The sequence below is a fragment of the Zingiber officinale genome, chromosome 11B (genome assembly GCF_018446385.1).
Source record: "Zingiber officinale cultivar Zhangliang chromosome 11B, Zo_v1.1, whole genome shotgun sequence".
In the NCBI taxonomy this organism is placed as follows: domain Eukaryota; kingdom Viridiplantae; phylum Streptophyta; class Magnoliopsida; order Zingiberales; family Zingiberaceae; genus Zingiber; species Zingiber officinale.
This window is the reverse complement of record NC_056007.1, coordinates 33,280,088-33,294,050: the sequence shown is the minus strand read 5'-3', so window position 1 is coordinate 33,294,050 and position 13,963 is coordinate 33,280,088. Positions and strand designations below refer to the sequence as shown.

The 13,963-nt window shown below is 33.3% G+C and overlaps 1 protein-coding gene across 2 annotated transcripts; it reads right to left on the bottom strand.

The window, feature by feature from the left end:
* Positions 1 to 1,545: 1,545 nt before the first annotated feature.
* On the bottom strand, positions 1,546 to 8,888 carry LOC122034344. Of its 2 annotated transcripts, none has more exons than XM_042593551.1 (7): positions 8,427 to 8,887; positions 3,403 to 3,462; positions 3,011 to 3,259; positions 2,864 to 2,940; positions 2,390 to 2,466; positions 2,130 to 2,262; positions 1,546 to 2,058 (listed from the first exon to the last, which is right to left on the bottom strand). In XM_042593551.1, the coding sequence occupies exons 1-7, from the start codon at positions 8,848 to 8,850 to the stop codon at positions 1,903 to 1,905; spliced, it is 1,176 nt and encodes a 391-aa protein (XP_042449485.1). In that variant the 5' UTR covers positions 8,851 to 8,887; the 3' UTR covers positions 1,546 to 1,902. The 2 variants fall into 2 exon arrangements, with proteins under 2 accessions (XP_042449485.1, XP_042449486.1); XM_042593552.1 differs by having other exon boundaries at positions 2,006 to 2,058; positions 2,390 to 2,462; positions 8,427 to 8,888.
* Positions 8,889 to 13,963: the final 5,075 nt, after the last annotated feature.

The following is a 13,963-nucleotide window of genomic DNA, read 5'->3' as shown; positions in this document are numbered from 1 at the left end:
TTGCCTATTTAGTTGTTTCAATGGTCGCTTTAACACTTTCAACCTCATACAGAGAGAATACTACCAAAAGTCACTCGTTATATGCTTCCATTCTGTTTGAACCAACTACAAAACTTCTAAATGTTTCATCCACATTTTGGAGAACCTGAATGACACTTCTATGCTCCCCTCGTCGGAACAAGGTCACTCACTGCACAAGGCGAATGATCCGACAAACATCTAACCAATAAGAAGTTTGCCTATCCATAAATCTTTTTTGCATCCATCATGAATTCACCAGAACTCAAGTGTAACTTACACCAGATGGAGTTGTTTGTCCAAGTGTAAAAACACCCCTCGGAAACCATATCCACCAATCCTGTCGAGAGGAAATATTTAGTGATGTCCTTAGTCTTGCATGCAGTAACCTCCCCTTGTTTTTAAGAATAAGAAAAATAAGAGAGCATGTTTTTAGTAACTGTGACAATTTGTATCACGTAGTGTTTCAAAAGCACATGATTGGAATCCTCCATATATTTGTGCCACTTATAAAGTTGTGTTTGGATGCTCTACATCACTTTTAAAATTGTAGACAATTGTATGTGGCACTGCCTTGAACAATATTCCTAGAGCATTTGTAAAGTTTAGTGTATATAACGTCCCTTAACTCTTCGGCAGCTTTCAGTGTCCAGAAAGAGTCCATAGCCCACCCAAGTCCAGTTGAGAAGTGACTCTTCGGCAGCTTTCAGTGTCAAGAAAGAGTTCATAGCCCACCCAAGTCCAGTTGAGCCAAACTTTAGAGTGTTCAAACTTATTTAACAAGGTTATTTAGTCAAGCCAAACCAATCTAAAACAAATCAAGTCAGTAAATTGATTATTTAAGCTTGGCTTGATTTAATTTTTACGAACTTGAGCTTAGTTCAAATTTGACATAAGCTTGGTTCGTTTAGATATTATCGGATTCTAAATTCAATCTTGAAACTTTTATTTGTTTAATTAGTTATTAAATTTAATAATTCAAATTTATTTGTTCATTTTAAAATTATTTTTTTACTTATTTAACATATTGGTTTATTGTTGAACATGATTAGTAAATATTATTCATAAATATTATTAACGAACATTGTTTACGAATATTATTCATATGTTTAAGCTTGTGTGTTTAATTTAACAAGTTATTTAAGCTTATTTAATTAATCCTATGTGTATTGAAGGAATATAAATAAACTTTTATCATGTCAAATACCAAACTTGTTCATGAAAATTTTGTAGAACTTTGTTTGCTATACAATGACTTCTATCATATGGTAAAATGGGTCTCTTATTGGGGTGAACTATAACACTTAATTTGAAGAAGTAATGAATGTGATCCTGAAGACAAATTAAAATGCCAATGTTAAACGCACGAAATGATCGTAAGACATGTCCTGTAAAAGATCAAATGGAGCATATTATTAAATCATATTGAAATCAATACAGAACTTTTTCAACGAAATATGAACATACTTCCACCAATTAAACAACACTGTTATTACAGATGTATGGTACCACATACATAATATAGAATTTTTGAAGTCTTTTTTGGTGCTATTTCCTCTAAACATATTCAGAAAAATTAAAACTAACTGTAGCAATTTATGACAAGTTGCAAAGTATGCCACTCTTTCTTTCAATCAATCTGGAATACAAAAGTATTGCATCATCCACATCAGAGTTCCAGATAGATCCAACTTTTCACCACAGTGAATTGTATAATAGTTGAGATGATTTCATGGTTGAGAGCGCCTACCTACAATCTTATTTTCATTCCTTCTGTCACTAGATCCATCTTTTTGATACAATTAGTTCCTCATTCTACACCAGCCGAAATGTAGGACCCATGGTCGTGTTTAATAACCTAGCAAGTAGATGAAATTCCAGCTTTCAGTTACTAGAAGACATGGATTCTTCGATTCTCCTAATAATAACTCCAAGACTCTGGCCATTTTCCAAAGCTTGAACTGCAGCTTTGTGTGCTTTTTTATGCCGCTTTAGAAGATTGTATGATTGCATTACTGACCATCGTGCTCGATTTGACATCTGCAAGGATGAAGAGAATTAGTAATCATGCGTTAGTGAGATATATTGAATCTGCAAGGTAATGCCACTACCTCTGAGACGCTCAGTGGAGGTCGAAGGAGAACACATAAACTCCTAAACAAGTTCTCATCGTTTTCTCCACCTTCAGCCTCTCCATAAACAAGAGCTTCTGCTGCAATTCCAGCAAAAAGTACCATGCAATACCTAACATTTGATTGCACATTGACAAAATACCAAGGAATGCTGAATCTCATCACAGCAGCGACAACTTCAATGAAACATTGACTCTACATTCAGTAAATTTCCAACAATTTTAATCACCAAAAATTACCTATCAAATGCAGTGCTACTAAGGCGACCCTCTGCAAGTTCATTGTCCAGCTTTTCATCCCAAAATTGAGTCCCTGCCTAATGAAAAATCTTCATATTCTTTTTAAAATTGACTCTTAAGTATTTAATAGCTAGAAAGGTATTGACAAGAAGTAGAAATGGTGTCGCAAGTTGGTATTTTCACAGTTAATGCTGTTTGTAATTTTAAACTATCAGAGAAAATAACAAATCCCAATTTGACATGAGAGAACATAACTGAAGAACAAATCCAACAAGAGAGCCAATAATTACGTATAGACAATTTTTTATTAACAAAAAACATGAATAATTTGATTGAATAAGATATTTGCTATGAACAGACAGACAGGAACAATAGCTTTCATTGGAAATCAATGATAAAAGTTGACTAAGCCATGAAGTTAGTTGGGTCCATATTCTAAATACTCGACAATGTAATATTTACAAGGAAGGTTACCTGTCCCTGAATACCCATGTGCATGGCAACAATTGGGTCTAAAATGACCCCTCGAATAGGGCAACCCATGAGGTATGCTGAAAGACAAGGTGAAGTTATTGGACTATATCAAAATAAACATGCCTGAGAATTAAGTATGAACATCACCGGTAAGTAGATGCCCCGCTTCATGAACAAGCACTCTACGCTTGTAAGGTGGCCAAAAACATTGAACTTGAGCAAAGCCACTACCACCAAGAAAAACTGCATCCAGCATCCCTAAAACTAGTATTGCGGCTAAGTTGGGCCTTATGTCTATTCCATTGGAAAGCAGTAAAGAAAAACCTCCAAGGAATCCAACCAACAAAAGCCTGGAGCTTCCAGAAAGGCCCCATTTTTTGGGAGCAAGCTTAGAAGCTGAAAATATAATAAATGAGCTAGTAACCTTTAATTAAGCAACAGAATTTAGAAATACATTAGAAGGTCAAAGGGTAAAATGTTTTAGAAGCCTAATGGGCAAAGAAAATCAAGAAAAGAAAGATACTATATAAACATTCAACCTTCCAAACCAGTTGATTCCTTCAGAAAAGTTGGTGTCACTTCCCTTGGTCCCTCCAAAACTGTAAAGACAGGAAAAATAGTACATGGATGAAAATAAAAAAAGAGGAAAGAAGTAGTGGATAAGCAAGGAGTATGATGGGAACAATGTATCACATTACTAAAACAAAAGCTAACGTTCTACATTTAATAACCAATTTGAGAACAGACAGTAAATAACTAGCATATACCTACTCCAAAGATGAATGCACGTCTACTCTCACAAGACAGTTGAATCAATGAGCAAACTCTCACAAGTACAAGAAAAGTTTAATTAACTGCTAATATCGTTTTGAAAAAGCCTATCCAATCACAGATACAAGACAATACTTTGAACGCTGAGTGATAAATACATGCCATAATTGTAGCAAGTATGGACCAAGTTTTTCAACTATTTGTTAAAATCAAAGAAGACAATACCAATTCTTAAGAATGCTTCGCTAGCACAATATTTGTATATATTACTAAGTTGAGAAATGTTATTCAAGACATCCGTACTGTTACTATGTTGTTTCACCTGTAATTGTTCCAACCTTGAATAAGACAAACCAATAATCCTGTTCTATCTGTTCAATGAACTTAAGCTTAACATATTCTTCTTCTCTCTTTTGCTCATCCATTGATGTATCATCTATGTGCCACCAATTCATCATCATGCTATATTCATGTTCTATAAAGGATGGCTAATTGCATTTACACCAGCTAGCTGCATGATATTGCAGCAGGTTGAGAAAATTGTCTGCAAGTATTTCCGCAGATAGCTTTCTCCTATATTTGGCCAAATAACAATAGCTTTCCAAGTATTCTCATATTGTTTCCCCACCATTGGAACCTAAATGTGTGAAAAATGGAAGATTACTTATATCTGTGCCCAATCATTGAAAGAATCATGTGAAAGTAACGAATCATACATGGATCAACATAAGTATCACCCAAGTTAGACTGGAAGTACCCAACACACTTTCATGAAATAAAATAAGAAAAGATGATTTAGACTCAGGGGCAGGCCCCACTTTGGGTGGGCCCCAATTAAATTATTTTAGTATACTATAAAAAAAATATAGACATTTTTTATCCTTTTTATTTTTTCTAGCCGAATCCCTCTTTGCAGCCCTCTCTCGCCCATTGCCGAATCCCTATTCCCTCTTCGCAACCGTCTCTCATCCATTGTCGATTCAGCGATTCTCTTCACCACGAGCTCCCTCGCCAGCACCCTCCCATGGCGAAACGACCTCTCGTTCTCTCCGCCCTCTCACGAATCTCGGCCCTCTCTTGCTGCGCAGGTGCGGCCTCCCTCGTTGCGCCAGAACTCTGAGTTGCCCTCACACACCACACCAAAGCTAGGGCTTCCTCGTTGCGTCCTCCCTCGCCGTGGCGAAGCTCCATTACCGGTAAAAGCTAATCATTTTTAGAAATTGCATGATTACTCTTACTTTTCAATTGTTTTGGTCTTTTGGATCTGCCTTATACTGGCAGATAGCACGGTTTTATTGTTTTTGATGGGATTGTATTGTTTGTTGCAAATTCCAATTCTCTATGAATGTTGATCTATGTTATAGCTTCGTACATGCTTTTTCTTGTTAATCATTTTTAGAAATTGCATGATTACTCTTGCTTTTAAGTTTTATCATTGTTAAAATTCCTTAGTGATTTATTTCTGTTGTTTTGCTTCTGTATTATATCGGAAATTAATTTATCACTTTTGTCTTATTGTATTTGTACTTGGTGTAGCAGAACTTAAAGAAAAATGATTCACAGAAAATACTCCTCTCTAGAAGTGCTAAAAAGAAAAAAAAAACAAATAGAAGAGAAGATGCTTTTTCTTGTTAATTAATTTTATAAATTGCATGATTACTCTTGCTTTTAAGTTTTATCATTGTTAAAATTCCTTAGTGATTATTTCTGTGTTTTGCTTCTGTATTATATCGGAAATTAATTTATCACTTTTGTCTTATTGTATTTGTACTTAGTGTAGTAGAGCTTAAAGAAAAATGATACCTATAAATACTCCTCTTTGGAAGTACTAAAAGGAAAAAAAAAAAGCAAATAGAAGAGAAGATGACTCAATTAATAAAAGGTTTTATGGATAAATTTATTTTGAAGGAAACAAATTAGAGCGCAAGAAAATCATTCTAAAGAACAAATTGAAGATGTGTATGTTGCAACACTAAAGATATGGATCAAGACAAAAATAATAATGAGGAAAATGAAAACATAGATCATTCTCTAAAAATATTTGATCCAAGAGTTTGGGATGATCTTGATAAAAAATGAGGGATTTACTCATTGAAAAAGGTCCAATTAGAGAGGTTAATTTTGAATACCCTCATGATGAACTTGGTAGATATTTTTCCTCACAACATTATATAATAGAGTGCTTCCAAACAAAATAAGTCATGGAAGAAAATGGCTAGTTTATTCAAAAGAGTTAGATAAAGTATTTATTTCTATTGTAAGCTTTTCAAAACATTGCAATCACGAAGTCAATTAGAAAAAGAGAGATCTAGAGATTGGAAACATCCAAGTGAGAAGCTTAGAGAACACGAACAATGTCATGAACATCTTGCTAATTTAAGATCCATGGTGGAGTTATAGGTGAGATTTAGGAAAAATGAAACAATTGACAAAGAATTGCAAGAACAAACTAAAAATGAAACATACCGTTGGAGAGGGGGTTTGACAAGAATTGTAGCAATGGTAAAATGTTTGCCTAAAAATATCTTGGTATTCTATGGAAAGAATGAAAACTTCAAAGATGGTTCAAAAGGTAATTTCCTGGGTTTGATTGAGATGATTACCGAGTTTGATCCTATAATGCAAGAACATCTTTGGCCTTTAAAAGAAAGTCATCATCATTACCGCAGTCATAAAATTCAAAATGAGTTGATAACAAATATGTCATTAAAAGTGAAAAGTGTAATCATTGAAAAGGTCAAGAAAGCAAAGTATTATTCGGTGATACTTGATTGTACTCCTGATGCAAGCCACAAGGAATAAATGACTTTAATATTACGGTGTTGATGTGTCATGTATTCTTATAAAATTGAGGAGTACTTTATAGAATTTCTGAATATTGGAAATACGAGTGGATTGAGTCTTTCCAATGAATTGTGTGATGCATTAGACTCTCTTGGCTTTAATATTGATAATATTATACGACAAGGTTATGATAATGGCTCCAACATGAAAGGAAAACACAAGGCGTTTAGAAAAGATTGTTTGATATAAATCCAAGAGACTTTTACATGCCATGTTGTAGTTGTTGTCTTAATTTGGTGATTTGTGATATGGCAAACTCTTGTGTTAAAGCAAAACCTTTTTTTGGAGCATGTCAATGCATGTATATAGTGTTCTCTAATTCTACAAAACGTTGGAGTATTCTACTTGATTGTTTGGATAATTTGGCACTTAAGTCATTATGCACCACGAGGTGGGAAAGTCATATCGAAAGTGTCAAAACCATTAAATCACAAGTTAAGCAAATCAAAAAGTTTTACTTAAGGTAGCTGATTTAACTGATGATGCAAGATTATCAAGAGATGCTAGATTGTTAGCAACACATGAACTTAGCAGCTTTAAATTTTTGTTAAGCTTGGTATTTTGGTATGATATTCTCTACAACATAAACTCGGTCAGTAAATCCTTACAATCTAAAGCAATGCAAATTGATGTTACGGTGAAACAATTGAAAGGGCTTGTTTCTTTTTTTGAGAATTATAAGGAAAAAGGATTTACATCGGCCATAAATTCTGCTAAAGAAATGGCTTCCAATATAGGAGTTGACACTGTATTTCCTGAACGACGACCAACTTCTAGAAAAAGACAATTTGATGAGATTGCTAATAATGAAAGAGAGCAACAAAAAGTTGAAGAATGCTTCAAGACTGATTATTTTCTTGTTGTAATAGATATTGCTCTTATGGAGTTGAGGAGTAGGTTTGAGCAATTGAATATTTTTGAAGAGATATTTGGATTCTTGTTCGATGGAGAATAGTTAATGGCATTGGATGAAGATGATTTGAGAAAATATTGTGTGAATCTTAAATCTGCTGTAAAAAAGGATGATGTATCTAATATTGATGCACATGATCTACTTTTAGAATTACGAATGTTACAAGAGATGCTACCTCTGGAAGCATATGACACAAATAAATCTTGGACGACCATTAAAATTCTAGAGTTTGCATTGAAAATGGATGTTTTCCCTATGGTCGTGGTTTCCTATCAAATTTTACTAACTATTCCGGTGACTGTAGCATCAGCTGAAAGGAGCTTTCAAAGTTAAAATTATTGAAATCTTATTTAAGAATTACAATGAGTCAAGAGAGATTGAATGGTTTAGCGATCCTAAAAAGAAATATTGGAGAATATCTCAAATGACGACATAATTGATGGCTTTGCTTCAAAAAACACAAGAAGAGTGCATTTTAAATAATATTAATGATTGAATAAGTTATTTTGAGAAATTATGTAAAATGTTCTATAGTATGTAGTTTCTTCAATTACATATTTTGATTTACTTTGATTATGATATTCAACGAGTGTTTTTATTATATATTTGACTTTTCGAGTTAATGCAAGAAGGAGGGCACAAATGGCCAATCTCTAATTTTGCCCAGGGCCTAGTTTTTCTCAAGACCGCCCCTGTTTAGACTGAGTGAATACAAAAGGACTCGCAGATTACCTTGCTAAGATTGCATGTCGCAATGACTGAACATGAAAAATTTAAGGAACAAAGACTTATTTTTCTATTCTTAATGCATCAAAACACAATGTTCTCAGTAACAAGCTATACCTGCAATGATCATGCAACAAAGATTATAACTCATGAATACATTTGAGACAAGCGTTCTGCTGTACAAATAGCAATAAAGCTTTGATATTTCTCTAACTATAATGGCCTTGTGATATTGTTTATAGATGCACAACCTTCGTCATAGACTAAAAGCTAAAGAAAGAAAAGAAAAGCATAGAATCTTTATGGTACCAATGTTCCTAAATTTGCCGAAATTGGGCAAGAAGCCCCAATCCTGGAGGAAGGCGTAGGCGCTGCCGATAAGCCGCATGTCATCTGCGTTCAAGCAGGTGTCGAGAACCTCCCAGCCCCGCTCTGGCATCGAGTAATTGGAGGGTGCATACGTCACCGAAACAACCGAAGAATCCTCCGGTGGTCGAAGGGGCTCCATCGCCGCCTCGGATTTCAAGAACCGGAGGGCGCGAGCGAGGTCCTTGTCCCGCAAGGCCTCCTCGTACTCCCTCCATTCCTTGAGGGCTCTAATCGGGAACAGTGTGAGATGCCTTCGGGAGACGGAGGGTCTCTGAATCGTAAGGCCAGCAGCAGAAAGAGCGAAGGGGGAGTGAAGCGACGACCGCAGGAGAAGAGGGAAGGGAAAGGGAGGCGCAGACGCCATGGACTAAGAAAATGGATATTTTTTTTTTTTGGTTTTATTGGGATCGAGTTTGATGCAATTAATGGACTCCAAAGTGTTGAATTTATGTTGACCAATCTGGTTTCATAAAAAAATTTTATCGATCAGGATAAATTGAAATGCTCATAACAAATAACCCGACTAAATACAGATAATATGATAAGGGATATCAATAGGGTATTTTATTCTTACAATAATAGTACTTTATGAGAATTACTTTTTCCAACCTCATCTAACAACATCCCCCTCCCATCTCCTCTCTCTCTCTCTCTCTCTCTCTCTCTCTCTCTTTCAAATGTCGCTTCTACTCTCTTCTTTTTATTTTTTTAATCTTATTTATTTTTTATTTAATTTTATTTTTTTAATTAATTTTATTTAAAAATAGCTCTCATATTCATATTTTTTTAATCAATTTTATTTATTATTTTTTATCAATACTTTACTTTTTTAATTTTATATAAATTTTATTTAGCTTTATTCTTTAATTAGTTTTATTTATTATTTTTCATAATACTTGCATTTTTTCAATTTATTATTTTTTTAAGTTTTGTTTTTTTATTGATTTTATCAATTATTTTATCAATTTTATTTATTTTTAATAATTTGTATATATGTTTATAATTTTTTTGTTTATTTTTAGTTATAAATTTTATGAGTTATTATTTGTAAAAATATAAAAAAGTATAAAAATATGGATCAAAATAAAAATTATATATTTAAAACTAATAAAAATACTAACAATTAATAGTTCATACATTCATAACTTAAGAACAAATATTTTTTTTCAAATGAAAAATACATGTAATAATACAAAAAAAAAGAAATATATAAAACTAGAAATTTTAATCAATATTGTCTCCTAATTCTACATCTGACGCGTTTGGTGGTGGTGTACCTATTATTTCGTACCACAAATGAACATGTATCTTATAATGAGTGACTCATCCTTTAGCTTCATACGATAAATGTTGTCATCACTACGTTGGAATGGGTGGTACAAGGTAATGAAGATGTAAGAAAACTTGTACGAAATGATTACCAACATGAGCAATAGCTATTTCTCGACGCTCATGGTTTGGAACTGGAGGAGTTCTTAATGGCAAGTGAGTAAAACAACTCCCAACATTCTCACCAAATATATGCAGTACAAGATTGTACCTTGATGCGATGATAATTCCCAAAGGCATAGAGTCCATCCAATATATTTTTGGTGCCCACGACTCGAACCAATTTAATGAGAATAAAAGATTGGTTACTAAATTTTGATCTGAATAAAGTTGATCATATAGATCTTTATTTTGTTGAATCTCTTCTATAAGTTTGAATCGTACTTAAAACCAACCTTCTTCACCATACCCAATTAGTGCAGCTATTGCCCTGAATCCACAATGACCATCAGGTTGATCATCAATAGTGTGAGAAATATAACGCTGCAGAGGCACAGGTAATTTCTCAATATAAGTATCATCGATGGATGGAACTGGAGAGTGATCATGAGTCGTTTGAGTATTGCGAACCTTCGACCCCCTTCCACATCTTCCTCTCCCTCGAGATGTTGCAGTCGGTTGAAAGACCCTAGATCCTGAAGTGGATGCATCAGCAAAAGAAGGTATGTGACGTCCACTTTGCTCATCTCTATCTCTATGTTCTATGTTGTATGAAAGGGCTCGAATTCTACTTTGAAATGAACCTATCATATCAAAAAACTTGTCTATCATATATCATGGAAGGGAAAGGGAGGCGCAGACGCCATGGACTATGAAAATGGATTTTTTTTTTTTTTGGGGTTTTATTGTGATCGAGTTTGATGCAATTAATGGACTCCGAAAGTGTTCACACATCGAACGGTGACGATTGAAGCATCGACGGTTGACGAAGGATAAAATTGTACCAAAAGTGATAATGTCGAATTTATGTTGACCGATCCGATTTCATAAAAAAATTTTATCAATCATCAGGATAAATTGGGAAGCGCTCACAGCGGATAACCTGACTAGATACAGGTAATATGATATGGGATAAATCAATAGGGTATTTTATTCTTATCATAGCAGTACTTTATGAGAGCTACTTTTTCCACCCTATCTAACAACATCCTCCTCCCCACCTCCTCTCTCTCTCTCTCTCTCCCTTTCAAATGTCCCTATCTAACAACATCCTCCTCCCCACCTCCTCTCTCTCTCTCTCTCTCCCTTTCAAATGTCGCTTCTACTCTCTTCTTTTTATTTTTTTAATCTTATTTATTTTTTTATATAATTTTATTTTTTAATTAATTTTATTTTTAAAAAGCTCTCATATTAATATTTTTTAAATAAATTTTATTTATTATTTTTTATCAATACTTTACTTTTTAATTTTATATAAATTTTATTTAGCTTTATTTTTTAATTAATTTTATTTATTATTTTTCATAATACTTGCATTTTTTTCAATTTATTATTTTTTTAAGTTTTGTTTTTTTATTGATTTTATTTTTTATATCAATTTTTTATCAATTTTATTTATTTTTAATAATTTTTTTATATGTTTATAATCTTTTGCTTATTTTTAGTTATAAATTTTATGAGTTATTATTTGTAAAAAATATAAAAAAGTATAAAAATATGGATCAAGATAAAAATTATATATTTAAAACTAACAAAAATACTAACAATTAATAGTTCACACATTCATAACTTAAGAACAAATATTTTTTTCAAATGAAGAGTACATGTAATAATACAAAAAAAATGAAAATATATAAAACTAGAAATTTTAATCAATATTGCCTCATAATTCTACTCCTGACGCGTTTGGTGGTGGTGTACCTATTACTTCGTACCACAAATGAACATGTATCCTATAACGAGTGACCCATCCTTTAGCTTCATACGATAAATGTTGTCACCACTACGTTGGAATGGGTGGTGCAGGGTAATGAAGATGTAAAAAAACTTGTACGAAATGATTGCCAACATGAGCAATAGCTATTTCTCGACGCTCATGGTTTGAAACTGGAGGAGTTCTTAATGACAAGTGAGTAAAACAACTCCCAACATTCTCACAAAATGTATGCAATACAAAATTGTACCTTGATGCGATGACAATTTCCAAAGGCATAGAGTCCATCTAATACATTTCTGGTGCCCACGGCTCGAACCAATTTAATGAGAATAATAGATTGGTTACCAAATTTTGATCTGAATAAAGTTGATCATATAGATCCTTATTTTGTTGAATCTCTTCTATAAGCTTGAATCGTACTTGAAACCAACATTCTTCACTGTAACGATCACCCTTCTTATTACTACTCTTTAAGGGTGATCGTTACTTAACTACTATAAACTCTTACTTAACTAGTATGACAAACTGTACTTAACTTTTTTTTTTCCAGAAAACTTAAAATTTCGACAGAGTGTATGCAGTACAGCAGGACTAAAATGCAATACAATACTGACATGCATATATAACACATAATAACAGAAACTACACACTATATCTCAATGCAAACACAACAGTATCTACTTATTAATCAGAACTCATCTCAGCATGCAATCTAAAACAAGAATGAACTCAAATGACATGGAGTATAAAATATAATCTCAAATGACATGGAATATAAAATGCATCTCAAATGTTTCTTATCCACTAAAACACGAAAACTCAATAACATCCCAAGTCTCTCCCATAGTCCTGGCATCACACACCATCCTTCCTTTGCTATAGCTTTTCCTTTCCTTTATCTGCAGTAAGAGGAAATGCAATCTATAAGCAAAATTGCTTAGTAAGCACTATCTAACTCACAAAATCTCGATATGCATGTACATATATCTATAATATAAACTAACTGAATGCTTACTGAAAACTAACTACTCATGCTCATCTACTAGTAAGGAATCAAACAGGCTGAAATACTAAACATGTAAAGCTGCTCATGCTCATCTACTAGCAAATAACAGTAAGCTAATCTAAATAGCATGCTAGCATAAAAGAAAACTAAAACTTGCTGATTTTAAAACAAAGTGAAACTTATTTCATTTGTTCTAAACTTATTCTTTTATTTCACTTGTTTGAAAACTTATACTTTAATACTTTAAAATAATAATCAACTTCTCTTTGGCCCAGGCGTAGTACCAAAGCGTGCTCCCTAATAGAGACTGTGGTAGCTAGTCACAAGTCCTACGAGGGTAAAGACCTTGGTCTTACCAAGGCCAAGACCTTCGAATTGGTCACCTGGATCTGTTTAACGACAACCTTGGAAGTCGGGTACTAGCCTCTTCAAAGTAAAATATCTTAATTACTTCTTCTTTAAATGTCTTGACATTTTAACAAGCACCTTGTGTGCCAAAATTCCTAAAGTCTTGACTTTGGGATTTACTTATGGCCTTGGCCTTCTTCTTTCTTTTCTTTATCTTTCTTATACTTGTTAATACCTCTAATAAAAGGATGTCTCATACCAAAACTGCACTAAAATGCTTATTAACATTGCACTGAAATGCTTAACAGAATTGCATGGAAATACTTAATAAAAATGTACTGAAATACTTATTAAAACTGCACTAAAACTAAATCTGCATACAAGCTTAATCAAATCTGCCTACAAACTTAATCAAAATTCTGCACTATAAACTTAATCAAAATTCTGCACTATAAGTTTAATCAAAATTCTGCACTATTCATGCTTATTAAATGACACAGAAAATCTAGTACTACATGCACAAAATGAGAAGCTATTCAGGTTCAGAAATCATGGAGATCCAAGGCTAAAATACCAAACTTAAAGCTAATCGTGTTCATGGAATTAGCAAGTAAAAAAACTAAGCTACAAAATACACTATGTATAGTTGTTCGTGCCCAGTATTGGTAAGGAAAAACTAAGCTACAAGGTACACTATGTATGCTGTTCGTGCCCAGTATAGCAAGGAAAAACTAAGCTACAAATATGCTGTTCATGCCCAGTATAGCAAGGAAAAAAAACTAAGCTACAAATATGCTGAGAAAACAAATAAAACTGGGATGCTAAAACTGAGATGCTATTATGATAACAAGGAAATCTAAGTTTGATATGCTAACTTCAAGGGACTGCATACCATACAAGCTTAAACTAAATCTAAAA

Coding starts and splice junctions, on each gene's coding strand:
- LOC122034344 (XM_042593551.1), bottom strand. CDS start 8,850: ATGGCGTCTGCGCCTCCCTTTCCCTTCCCTCTTCTCCTGCGGTCGTCG. Junction 3,463..8,426: donor CGGCAAATTTAGGAACATTG/GTACCATAAAGA, acceptor CTGTCTTTACAG/TTTTGGAGGGACCAAGGGAA. Junction 2,467..2,863: donor ACATGGGTATTCAGGGACAG/GTAACCTTCCTT, acceptor ATTTTTCATTAG/GCAGGGACTCAATTTTGGGA.